This window comes from Schistocerca americana, chromosome 4 (assembly GCF_021461395.2).
Source record: "Schistocerca americana isolate TAMUIC-IGC-003095 chromosome 4, iqSchAmer2.1, whole genome shotgun sequence".
NCBI lineage: Eukaryota > Metazoa > Arthropoda > Insecta > Orthoptera > Acrididae > Schistocerca > Schistocerca americana.
The window spans coordinates 434258098-434271342 of NC_060122.1; the positions used below are offsets into that span (position 1 = coordinate 434258098).

A 13245-nucleotide genomic window follows, 5' to 3' on the forward strand; every position below is an offset into this window, starting at 1 on the left:
GTTGTACTAACAGTACACCATTGTGTGGGTTTCTGAATGAGTTATAGTATATTAAGTTATGAATTTTGTCATACAGTAATCCATTTGAGGCGCTGAGAATTATAATGGCTTAAAGCACATCGCTGTCGATTGTGAGATTGTAGCATTTATTCACGCTTCTGAAATATGTTGAGCTTATCGGCATTCCTGTGCAGTGTAAACATGAACTATATTGAATCTATTTTAAATAACTAACATAAAACTAAAGTTGTGAGGACGGATCATGAGTAGTGCTTGGGTAGCTCAGTCGATAGAGCACTTGCCCATGAAAGACAAAATTCCTGGGTTGAGTCTAAGTCTGGCACACTGCTCTATCTGCCAGGAAGTTTCATATCAGCACACACTACGTTACAGAGTGAAAATCTCTTTCTGAGGACAGAAAAGTAAATTACCAGAAAACGTTTGCTGCAAACGATCTATGGCCTCGGATACACAGATCATTTGATTGAGAGAGTGAAGACATCAAATAAGCGTAACTACAAGCGAACATTTAACAAGGAAGTGTACAAAGGACAAGTTCTTGTGCAGCGCATGAATATCTGATTTTTCAGCCCAGAAATAAATGTATGAACTAATACATCTGTTAGGGATCTTCTACATTTGTCTGAAAAAATGGAAAAGTATGAAAACTCCCACTTACACAGAAATGCGAAACGGAGAGTTGCAAAAGATTACACATTATTTCGTTACTACCCTAAACTGTACTTGCTTATGTACAAAAGAACAAAATTCTACAAAAACAATTCTTTGTTTTGTCAGATAAGTTATGAATCTTATTTTTATTATTATTATTATTAATGTTGGTATTATTATTGGCAGTGGCTGTAGTTGTATAAACTTGTTGATAAACGTTAACTGTTATACAGTAGATGCTATTAATTTCACTCTCTGAAATATATCTGAATCTATAAATCTGTGAACCCCAGAATGTATACTCACGAGACACCGCTGATCATCTCACACATTTTATATCTGTATAATGAGTACAATAGATCTTTTTCTGAAATGTTGTCAACCAAAAAAAGCATCTCAAAAAATGGTTGTATTTTGTGGTGTTGTGAAAGAAACAAATGATTTAACTAAAAAGCCATTCAGCGCGAGTTTCATGGATAACTTTTTCCTGCCTTTTACTGTATTGAGTTAAATGACTGAAGTATCCATGAAATTATCAGTATTGAACTAGTAGTGAACCTTTTATTTTTAAATACATTTGTGTGTGAACAATAATATATATTTCAGAAATTATTGAATTTCACTCCCTTCTGTTAATGGCTGCCTGTGTTCACTCAGCTCTTTTTCAAATAACTGATGACTGATTCCTCGCGCGAACCTTTGCGCTCCTTTCAGCTGGTGACTAATCAAAAACTTATCTTTTGTTACTTTGGAGGTTTTCAAATCAGTGAGAGTGTGGTGTCTTGAAGCTTTTGAAAAGGAAAGGATAATCTTGTTTCTTTTTACTTGATGTGGGATAAAGACTAAACAATGTTCTTGTAGTCTAGTGAACTGTTGCTGTAGATCTGTTACATACTCTGCCTCGCTAGGCAACATTATAAGCAGGTCATCTATGTAGATGCAACAGATCTCTAAGTCTTTAGTTAGTTCATCCATGATGTGTTGGAAAGTCTGGACAACATTGCACAGTCCGAATAGCATTTACACACATTGCTTAAGTCCAAATGGATGGAGTGCAAACAGAATTTTGGGTATATATTCATGCTAAACAGCACAGATGCGGTCGACTGTGGAGGAAACAGTGTTACAATGAAATTGTGTTGCAAAGTCTTTGTTACTTGGGCAGGATAACGATCAGGTATCGTTCTGACGTTAAGGTAACGATGATCACAACATGGGCATCAACCGTTATTCTTCTTAGGAGCTTTATGGAATGGAGATGCTCAGCTATTATTTGAAGATCGACAGAACCCATGTGCTAGTGTAAAAGAGATCTCTTGCTTTGTGGTCCTTAGTTTTTCCAGATTCAGACGATGGGTCACTCCATGATCTGGCAGTTTTGGTGTAATCGCAATGTGATATACCACTGCATGTTTTACCAATGCTGGAGTTGGTCACGCACATGTGATTTCAGGGAATTGCTGAAGTGGGTATGTGTATGGTGAATCACCTTCAATCACTTTCATGGCAGCAGGGTTGGTATGGCGTAGGTGCTCATAACTATACAATGTACTGTACAATCAAGCAGGCATCGATTGTGAAGATCTGGGAGGAGAATGTAAGAAGATGAGATGTGCACTCCAACAATAAGGTGCAGCACGTCGGCAACAATGAATCTCCACATGAATTCACGTCGAAGATTGAACTTAAGATGTAAGTTGATGTAGCTGTAATTCTTGTTGGAAGATCCACTGGCAATATACAGATAACTGTCATTGACATTCCGCTGTGGAAGTCAAGAAGAAGAGTAAACTGACAGAGCAGCACCTGTGACAAGGAAAAATTGCGGTTTGGAAGAGTGCTTTGTCACGAACAGTTAACCACTGCCTGTTTGAAATCAGTAACCATGGCTACTGATTTCCAGCAGGATTTCCCTTGTCACAGGGTAGTCGTCTCTGTGAGCTTCAATTCCAGATTTTTGCGATAGCAGCAGATATTCTCTCTGATGAGCGATTTTCTGTTTCTTCTACAAGAGAATTACCATCAGGATGCACTTGCAGAGAGCCGTATTTGTATACTCACAGCTTGTTTGGACAGTTCAACTATGTGTCTCGCAGTGCTTCCAGAGAAGTCTTTCTTCTGCTGGAGACAGTGGTGATGCCTGTCGATGGATACATCTCGACTATTCGCTCAGCTGTTTGAGCAATAGCATCGAATCACAAGCGCAAACTGTATTTTCTGTGCATTCGCAGCTAAGTATGATAGCCAAATATTCCACAGAGTATCGTTGTTAATTGCATTACCTGCCAACGTGCGAAGTCGAAGAAGTAGTTGTGATGGTGTGCCGTAGATGAGTTCTTCAGCGTGGAGCAATTTTTCAAATTGTGTAGCTTCTGATGCAATAAATGTGTTGTAAGTGGTTGCTTGATAGAGTAATGCTTGGCAGCAAAGCCAGGATGTCTTGCACTTCTGTAGCCATTTGCTCGTTAAGTGCAGCCACTACATAACTGTATTTAATATAACATAAGTTATATAAACACAACAGGCACACATAACACAGACTTTAGTGATTAGTAACATATTCGCCTTCACAATTTACAACAGTCTGCCAACATTGTGGTAATTTTTTGATCCTGTGACTGCAGAAATCACTTGGTTTTCGGCCAAAGAATTCATTAAACAGTATTCAGTGCGCATTTTATGCAGACAGGAAGTTCCTTGATGGCTGTTCGATAGAGAGAGTAAAAGATGAAAACATGAGTGTGCGAGATCAGGTGAATAGGTTGTTGCAGAATGACGTACCTACCCAAATCCTGTATAGCAGTTTTTGTCAGTCTAGCAGAATGTGGGCAGGCATTATCTCCTGGATATCACTTCACACAGATTTCCTGGTCATTGTTCGTGAATTGCGTCTGAAAGACGTCGTAATTGTTGACAATAAATGTCAGCAGTGATGGTTACATCTCAGGGAAGCAACTCATAGTACACTACACCATAGCTGTTCCACAAAATGCATAACATTATCTCTTGTGTATGTGTGCAGGTGTTTGTATGGGGAGTTGCTTTTTCGTTTGGGCTCAACCGTTCCTTTCTTTTCATTATGTTAGCATAAAGACACAACTTCTCATCATCAGTAACGACACAATGTAGGAACAGTCGGTGTTGTTCAAGAGTCAGTTGATGATGAGGAAGCAGAGATGAACATATGGCCACTTGCTGGTTTTTGTGCTTTTGGCTTAGATCATGCGGTACCCATACAACCGATTTTTGAACCTTCCCCATTGCATGCAAATGTCACGCAGTGGTGGAATGATTACAGTTCATCACATTTGACAGTTCCCGAGTGCATGGATAATTGTGGATTGATGTGTTCAAGCGATTTCCATAAAATCCTAAAGGTCTTCCTGATCACAGTGTCACTAATGTCAAAACGATCCTCCTTAAAACTAGAACACAGTTTTCTTGCCATGCTCTGTGCAACGGTATTATCCCCATACATGGTGCAAATATTACTGGCTTCCTCCACTACTGTCACCTATCTATTGAACTCAAAGGGAAGAGTATATCGGAAATGTTCCGATTTTTCTAGTTTGGCACTCCATTCTCTAGTGTCCACAACTTCACCACCTATCTCCATATGACAAAATGACAATATGTAAGCTCAAATAGCGATAGTGAACTGCAAGTAAAAAAATGAGGGAATACCAACATGGAAAACAAAAATGCTTCTAACTTATGCACCAACCTAATAGTTTTGTCTGAGGTGATGTGGCTCAAGACAAACTGCGTCTCAAGTCGGGTATGATACATTACTGGATTATCAGACTAGAAGGGTGGAGTTTCACCACAATCGGGCTGTATATTACGTTTGCCAGTGTTAAGTCAGTGCTTGCACGATTCTGTATGTTTCTCTTGGTAGGCATTGACTAAAAGATGCAGTTGTTCACGAGTGATTCTGCATGGTGCGGTTGATGCGAGAACTTACGTAAGACGTGTTTTATAATAGTGGCAGGCGATTCAGTTTTTCCGTTGTGCAGTGTGATCACCTGGCGTGTAATTCAGAAACTTTTGGTCGATCTTCACATCTAGTATGTAATCAGTAGCTATGCCTGCCCATACATCGACAGATAATCTGTACTGATTCTCATCAGCCACAACATCACGATTGAGACTATTTTAACATTCCATCTCTGGTGAAACAGCTTGCATCGGCGAAAATTACATGTACAGAAAAGTGAGAATCTACTTCAAGGCACTGTAAGAACCATTGGCTGAATGTGAAACAAGGTCCAAAGTCAGCATGTTTGTCGCCCTCCTCAGTTGTTGTACTGTGATACCAATTGCCCTGTTTCACTTAATTGTTAGAACAGTTTTGGAAACGTGGTATGAGCTGCATGTCTTCTGCATGGATACTTATCTTGTACAGCCTTTCGTCTTTTCTGCTGCTTCCATTTCTTGCTCATACACGAAAATCGTGTCTGCAAGTTCCATCGCCGGAAACAACGCCATTTCGTTAGGATTGACTGAAGTTAGTACTGTATTTCTACTTGTAATTGCAGACTGCTGCATACTACTATACAGACACTGTACACCAGTATTGCACTTGTCAGTACACACTACGCCGTCTACACGTAAGTGCTCGTCCGGATTGCCTACCAGTGTTAGCAACGGTAGTATCGTTTCGTGTTTTCCATTGGCAGAGGTATCAGAACACTGTCGTTTATATGTTTCGCCTCGATCGTCTCCTGACCAGTCTCTCTTACATCGAATTCATACATTAACCCTTTTCCACCATCCCTGAAAGTTTGTTACATCACAGTGTAATGACGTCATCACGGAATCATCCTGTATTCTTTGTTTTTAGCTGTGGCAGCGCGGATAATCGAAGAGTTTGTACTGCACAACTGAACTATGTAGCAGACGAGTCACTGTCCCAAAAATATTTCATTGTTCAAGGATTCGATGTTGCTTGCGCTCCGGTTACATGACATTTGGTCATGGTCAAATTGTTAACTAATAGTCTATCAAATCAAAAGAGTAACGCCACAATGTGTGAAATAATTCTTGTCGAATCTAAGGAACACAATAGTTGCCATCCCTATGTGTAATCGATGGACACACTTTTTCAACTACATACTGTATATAGTAACTTCTTCGTCCATGAACTTTGACAAAATCAGCGGGAACGCGTATTTACGTCTGCTGTTGATAAATAGAACTTCACGTTGTAATTGTTTTAAATGGAAAATTGCATTTCTCACTTATATTACGCCTAAAGAACACGCATTAAAAGCGTATGAATTTACTGAAAGTCGTCATTAAAACGGCATCGATGTGTTATTTGAAATACTGATAAGCCATAAGTTTCGGTCAGATCACTAACATGTGTATTATAAACATGAATTTTATGAGTAAATGTGGTAAAAGTTTTAAATTTTTCGAAAGAAATTCAGCACGCTTTCGCCTGTATTGTACAAAGTCATCTGATAAAGATGGACCACCAGTCCAAAAGTTCGAACATCCATTGAGTAGGACATTAAGGATATTAAAAGCAGACTTAAAAACTATAAAAAATTATATTCCCTTTATACATAAACAGCACTACGAAAATAAGTTCTTTAGTGATCACTGTGATATTGTTGTCATCGGTGGTGGCGTCATTGGTTCCTCAATAGCATACTGGCTACAGACTAGGGTGCGGGATGGTGTCAGAGTTATTGTCATTGAGAAAGATCCTTCGGTACTTAACAGAATTGTATTTATAAGATTGGTTAGTTTATTATGTTAGTTATAGATAATTAATAAATATAATCTGTTCTTGCTGTAGTATGCCAAGGCCTCTACACCACTTTCCTGTGGCGGTATAAGGCAACAGTTCAGCTTGCCTGAGAACATTCAGATGTCAATGTTCGGTGCAGAATTTCTTCGAAACATAAAGAGATATCTTCATGTAGAGGGAGATAACCCACCTGATGTGTGCTTTACACCTTACGGGCACCTTTTCTTAGCAACTGACAGATCTGCCCAACAACTGGAGGAAAACGTACACCTGCAACAGTAAGTTAAGACATATTCATTCATTTATTTATCCATCCATCCGCGCATCATCTCATGATGGTGCATAATTTCTCATCATAAACAGGGAGAATGATAGCAAAAATTTTGCATAAACATGGGATATGAAAGTGGGTTTTTATGAGATAATAGCGGAGGTGGTTGGTCGTGACCATGCTGAAGGAACCAGCCTGGAATTAACAGTACAAACCAATCTCCATCCTCACAAAAATAAGATCAGTGTCTCAACAACTGCGCTGCCTCATTTAGTTGATTCCTGTTGTACAGTGTTGCTTTGATTGCACACAGCTCACATCAGAGAATTTATAATATAAAAGATAATTTATCACTGTGTACACTATGGAGATCCACTGGTGACTCTTGGACCATGAACAGCTTACTATGCCCCTTGCACTCCCTCCAGTGCATTTGGAAAACTTGACTACTGCCGTAAACATCTGCTCCACACGTTTTCATGTCCTCTCTTCAGTCCATCCGAAAAACTGAGTCAGGGCCCTCCCATGATGAGTGAGATGTTGAGCTTATGAGAATACATTACTATCATGCACTATAGATCTTGACGCATGGTTTTCTTGTAAATGTATTACATTTGATCACATATTGTTATGTGACAGAGCGTATTAGTTATTTTCTTTCATTATTAATCACTACCTTAACTCATAATGCTAATTTTTAAATGTGTAGTATCCAGTATGTATGAAGTATATTGTAGTTGCCGTATCAGACAAAGGTGTTTTAGTGATCATTTTTATCTCCATGGCAGTTTACTATACACTTACATTTCTTGATAGAAAATACTGTTTTGAGTTTTTTGTGAATTTTTCCTATTGTTCAAACTGCCTCTTGTTCCATGATTACTTGTAGAACTCTTAGTGAAATACTTAGTAATATTTTTCCCTATATGTGCACAACAAGGTGGTAGGTGACTAATTGGTACCCCTAAAGATACCCAGTGTTTTCAAAATAGTTCTTTACAGTGGACCCCAACTACTACTTCTAGTTGTTGTTCTTACTGCATCTTTCTCATGGCTGAACACTAAAATTCCAGAAGTTGGCTTACAGAAAAAGTGAGGTCACTGTGTAAACAAGGGGATCATGAAAAACTTCAAATGATGTAGCTATCAGCATGGTAAACAATGCCTACAACATATACTCAGTTGTATTGAATAATGGATTAAAGATTATTACAATGTGTTACTTCTAGAACAACAAAATGGTTATGTAAGAAGAAACAGGATTATAAACGATTTATTGCAGCAAAATAGCCATTATAGTTATACATTAGAATACAGTCATTTGAGAGTGAATTACAAGGATGTATTGATTGTCTACATAATTCTTAGTAGTAGATTACATTTAGTGCAGGTATTATAACAGATTATCATTTGAACCATTTATTGCATAGTCTCAATTGATCTGGTCCTCTTGTTGCGTATTTTTATATGGTATCTCTCACAAGACTGTCCACATAGTGTATATTTGCAAAGGTTTGACGGTTCATGGTATATTGTATTTGCACAAATTTCATGGTGGAATCTGTGTACTGCGAGTCTTGTAAGTACGTGTCTCATCTCAAAATATGCTGCTGTTCAAGTGCGGTCGATCATGGCCCCGGATCCATAGAATTCCGTTGGTACTTCCTCTCTTTTCTTGAGTTGTGATCTTAGTAGGTTCTCCAATGCTGATGTGTTGGGAAGTGAGAACCTTGTCCTTAGATCCTCTATGATGAAAGATTCTCGGGCGGGAAGGTAAACTAATCTTGATCTTGTGGTTTTTGCTACCCCTAATGCTCTTTTGATATAGGTTGCTTTTACTATTTCCAATGTTTCCAAGTTCTTTTCATTTAGGTGTATCCATATGATTTCTATCCCATAAGCCAGCATCAGTATTATTTTTTATTTGAAGAGTGCCATAGCTGTGTCTAGATTTAGTGTTCTGATGGAGCTTATTTCTTTTATCGCTCTGATGGCTTGTGTCGCTTTCTCTGTTGTGTGTTTAGTGAAGCACTTTGCGGACGACTGGAGTGTTATCCCTATATATTTGTAATCTTTTGTGATAGATATTTGCTTTCCTTGTAGTGCAATTCTTGTCGTTTTTGGGATTTGCCCACCTGAATACCATCATTTCCGTCTTGTCGGTGTTGATTACGAACTTGTGTTTTGTGCACCATGTTTCCACGTCTTCTGTAGTCTCGTGTAGTTTCTTTAAGTTTTTTGAGCCCATCACAATGTCGTCCGCGTAGGCATATGCTTCGACATCTTTGTCTTGAGCGATTTCCATAATGTCCTTTGCTGCCAGAATGAACAGGAGCGGGCTTAGTAGGTCTCCTTGGAGTACTCCGTTTGTTTGCCTTGTTGGTTCAGACAGATCGAGGTTGTCCAAGATCCTTATCTCGTTCCATTCGTTTATGGAGTTTATGATCCTCGTCCAGACAAGAAACAGTATTGTGAAAAGGAAAGTTGCTACTCACCATACAGCGGAAATGCTGAGTCGCAGATAGGCACAATAAAAAGATTGCCACAAATTTAGCTTTTGCGCAGTAAGGCCTTTGTTAAAATTAGATGACAAACACACACATACATGCTCACACAAATGCAACTCACACACATATGACTGCAAACTCAGGCAACTGAGGCCACATTGGCTCTGAAAGCTTGCCTAATTATAACCTTCTTTTCTCTGTGTGTCTGCCGTTGCTTGGTTAGAAGATTTTTTTACCTATCCAATTACATGATACTAAATATCAAATAATTTGTGTCTTCGGCTTTAGAGCTGGCGACCTGCAGCAGGGCAGCCAGCAACACAGACTAGTCCACACTGGATGCATCACAGCTCATGGCAAAATCGTATAGCAATCCCAAAATACTTGGGTGTCACATTAGCTGGAGCAGTCATTTTCGGGGAGCACTGATGAACACAAAGCATAAAGTAGCTGACAGAAACTGCATTGTGCGCAACCCATGGCGGTAAGGACTATGGCTATAGGTTTGTGATACTTAGCTGCGTAGTACACTTATCTTGTGTGGTATAACTCTGGCCATGCCAAATAAGTGATAATACTACTCAGTTGAATCATGTCACATCATCACAGGCTGTTTGAGACCAACAAATACTAAAAAACTGTATTGTCTAGCTGCTATCACTCCCCATAGCATCAGATGAAAAGTGGCATCCAAGAAAGAAGAAACTAAATCATTTACATCTATGACCTGCTCCTGTTTTGGAAACCAAACAGCCAGCTGCTGATTAAAATGAAGGATGAATTTCACGCACACAACAGAAATTCTCACTGATACACCACTACAAATCCGAGTAGAAATGTGGCAAGAAAAGAAATGTTGATCTCCAATATTGGTGTATATCGAGGGAACACTATTCCTCAAGACACACAGAGAAGTGGGAAGTATCAAGATCTTGGAGATTACATTCCAGAGTTGCAAGAATCAAAAGCACTATGAATAGATAAGGATTATCAGTTGAATGGGTGGTGTGTGATTGCGGACAAAAAGAGACTAGTACCCAGCTTATGGCAGTGAAAGCTATGCCACAGCACTTGCTCTGTTGGAGAGCTCATGAAGGCTACCCCAGATGTGCTAGACATGCCCAGTTCATGGTCCAAAATATATTAGCTTATATGTTTGTTTACTCACTGTTTTTAATCTTCCAATTTTTCACCTTTCCAATTGTTATCTGTTGTTTGGTGTTATATAAAGTGTTTGATGCTTACGACATGCTTAAATAATAAATCTAGAATTGTGGTTTGTATTCATGTGCAAATGCATTAGTATTTAATAAAATGTAATAATTATTATATTTCAAAGACTTGTTACTGTATAAAGTTCTTATTTATTTCTAGTCAGCTGGGTGTTAAAAATGAATTACTATCACCAACAATGCTGAAGAAAAAATTTCCATGGTTGGACACAACTGGAATTGCATTGGGTTGCCACGGTCTCGAAAATGAAGGGTGGTAAGCTGCCTAGGCATTTAAGATGACTAAACTACATTGTAGTTGCAGTAGAGCGCAGAAGTCTGAGAAATGCTAATTCTGTTATTTTTCCTCTTAATTTACATCTTTTAGTTGCATTGTTGCTAGAAGCTTGCAGCAGTTGTGCCTGGGACCTTAACAGTAAAAGGTGCTAATGTCCGAGTAGTTTCAGTGCTTTAAAACCATAACCATCCACCCATCTTAATAGTAAGATACATTATAGAATAGCTGGATTACTACTTATACTCAAAGGCTATTTTTTACTTCTTTCCATTACTCATAATGAATATCGTTCTCTGTTGATCGTTGCAGTACAAGTTTCTCATTTAGATTCATAGATATTATACTCAAGATCACGTTATTGTTTTTTCAGGTAGAGTTCAGGGAGGTTTTATATAATAGAGGGAAACATTCCATGTATATATATAACCAAACGAGAAAGCGCTGGTAGATAGAGACAATAAAAAACACACAAGGGAGAGGGTAAGGAGTCATTCCAATCCCAGGAGTGGAAAGACTTACCTTAGGGGGAAAAAAAGGACAGGTATACACTCGTACACACACACATATCCATCCACACATATACAGACAATGGTCTGTCTATCTACCAGCGCTTTCTCGTTTGGTGAGTCACAGCATATATAAATCTAAAAATAAAAATGATGTAACTTACCAAACGAAAGTGTTGGTATGTTGATAGAGACAATAACAAACACAAACACACACACAAAATTCAAGCTTTCGCAACCCATGGTTGCTTCATCAGGAAAGAGGGTAGGAGAGGGAAAGACAAAAGGATGTGGGTTTTAAGGGAGAGGGTAAGGAGTCATTCCAATCCCCCTAAGGTAAGTCTTTCCACTCCTGTATCAACATACCAACACTTTCGTTTGGCAAGTTACATCATCTTTGTTTTTGGATATAGCAGTTTTTTCATTGTGATGGTCTGTGTCTCAATATCTCCTTTATATGGAAAGTAGCAATCCGTCCCTTTCATAATATTGTTAAAATAATATTGGCACTTCATACCTCTATCACAGTGGTGATGTTGATATTTGAGGTGGTTTTTAACAACATTCAGGAAATAATGTGGAGACAGTTGGAATAGAGTTACATTAGATTAGATACTATACACATTGTTCATTCTGAGGACTCATATTGAGGAGATCCTTGATGATGTAAATGGATTAGAAAATAAAAGTACACAATACATGTTTACAAGAGAATTGATGTGCTCATGTTCCTTCTCACACGTTTCGAAGTGTGTGAAATTACCCTAAAATTTTAAAAATATTATCATTTACAAGTTACTAAAATATTTATCACCATCATCATACATTTTTACGTCAACTGTTGATAAAGGGTTCCTCTAAACCTTCTCGTGCATTATGGTCAGCAGCTATATCCACCAGTGCTGCTCCAGCATGTTTCCTGATGTCACCTACTACCCTTCATAGGCCCTCATGTGACTGTCTTTCTTATCTCATGGACTTCAGTAAAGTACTGCTTTGGTAGATCTCGTATCCATTCATCTGGCTGTATTTCAAGTGTCCCTTCTGCTTCATTGCCATTACAGTCATAATTACATTTTCCATTCAGTGTGCTCCCCAATCGGCTTATTTGATTCCCTCTGCCTGTAAATTTACATATACTGCAGTGATAAGATGATTCCTACGTTATCATAGCCTGGGAAAGAAAATAGTTTATGAAATTAACTCACACTAATCCATTAGGCCCGTTACACTGAAGTGTGTAAAGTCATATATTATAAGGGGCAATCAAAAAGTTTCCGTTCGACGGCGTTGCTGCATTGTACTTGCAATGTAGCATGACTCCAGTGTCTTTCTGATGTGTTTGCAGTAAATATGGAAATGTGAACTGGGCAATGTTATTATCTAATGCATCCAACCACATGGCCAACATGCTGTTATTCTTTTCTTGGCTGCCAAAGGACAAACACTGGTAGGCATCATGGGGGGGGGCGGGGGGGGGGAGTTGTGACCCCATCATAATAAAAGCTTATCTAGGGGTATGAGTGTTTCGACGCATAATCACAGAAGTTCCATACCAGTCCTGACATGGCACTGGCTGGACCCAGGGCACTAGAGAGTAAGGCCAATTTCATTAATAGATTTTTAAAAATTATTCTTGATTTGCTATTTTCCACAATGTTTTTATCATCTGAAAACAAAATAAACTTAGCATCTGATAATGTTTTTGATGATTAAGATCATTATCACCACCGCCACTTTTTAACATTAGTGGGCTTTTAAGGCCTACAGCAGAAAAACGAAAGAAATAACCACACTACAAAAGAAAAAAAACAGCTCACTGTAAAAAAAAAATTACAAAAGCACACATTACAAAACACAATAAAGGAGGAAGTCAGTCAGTCACAGCAGAGGAAATACCTACTGCAGACGATAGCCTACCGTTGCCAGTCATTAGCTTCATCTTCCACCACTGTCAGCTCGACTTGTTTAAGGATTGTTAATATTTGATCCTTCCATCATATCCTTGATAGCTTCTTGGGC

The 13245-nt window shown here is 38.6% G+C and overlaps 1 protein-coding gene across 1 annotated transcript in view; it reads left to right on the forward strand.

Annotated features, from left to right (window-relative positions):
* Window positions 1-5809: 5809 nt before the first annotated feature.
* The window catches only part of LOC124612641 (FAD-dependent oxidoreductase domain-containing protein 1-like), a 105299-nt gene continuing 97863 nt past the window's right edge, over window positions 5810-13245 (forward strand). The window contains exons 1-3 of the mRNA XM_047140941.1: window positions 5810-6391; window positions 6479-6708; window positions 10583-10696. Coding sequence (XP_046996897.1) covers window positions 6035-6391; window positions 6479-6708; window positions 10583-10696 — 701 coding nt within the window. The 5' untranslated portion in view covers window positions 5810-6034. The remainder of the gene's footprint in view (window positions 6392-6478; window positions 6709-10582; window positions 10697-13245) is intronic.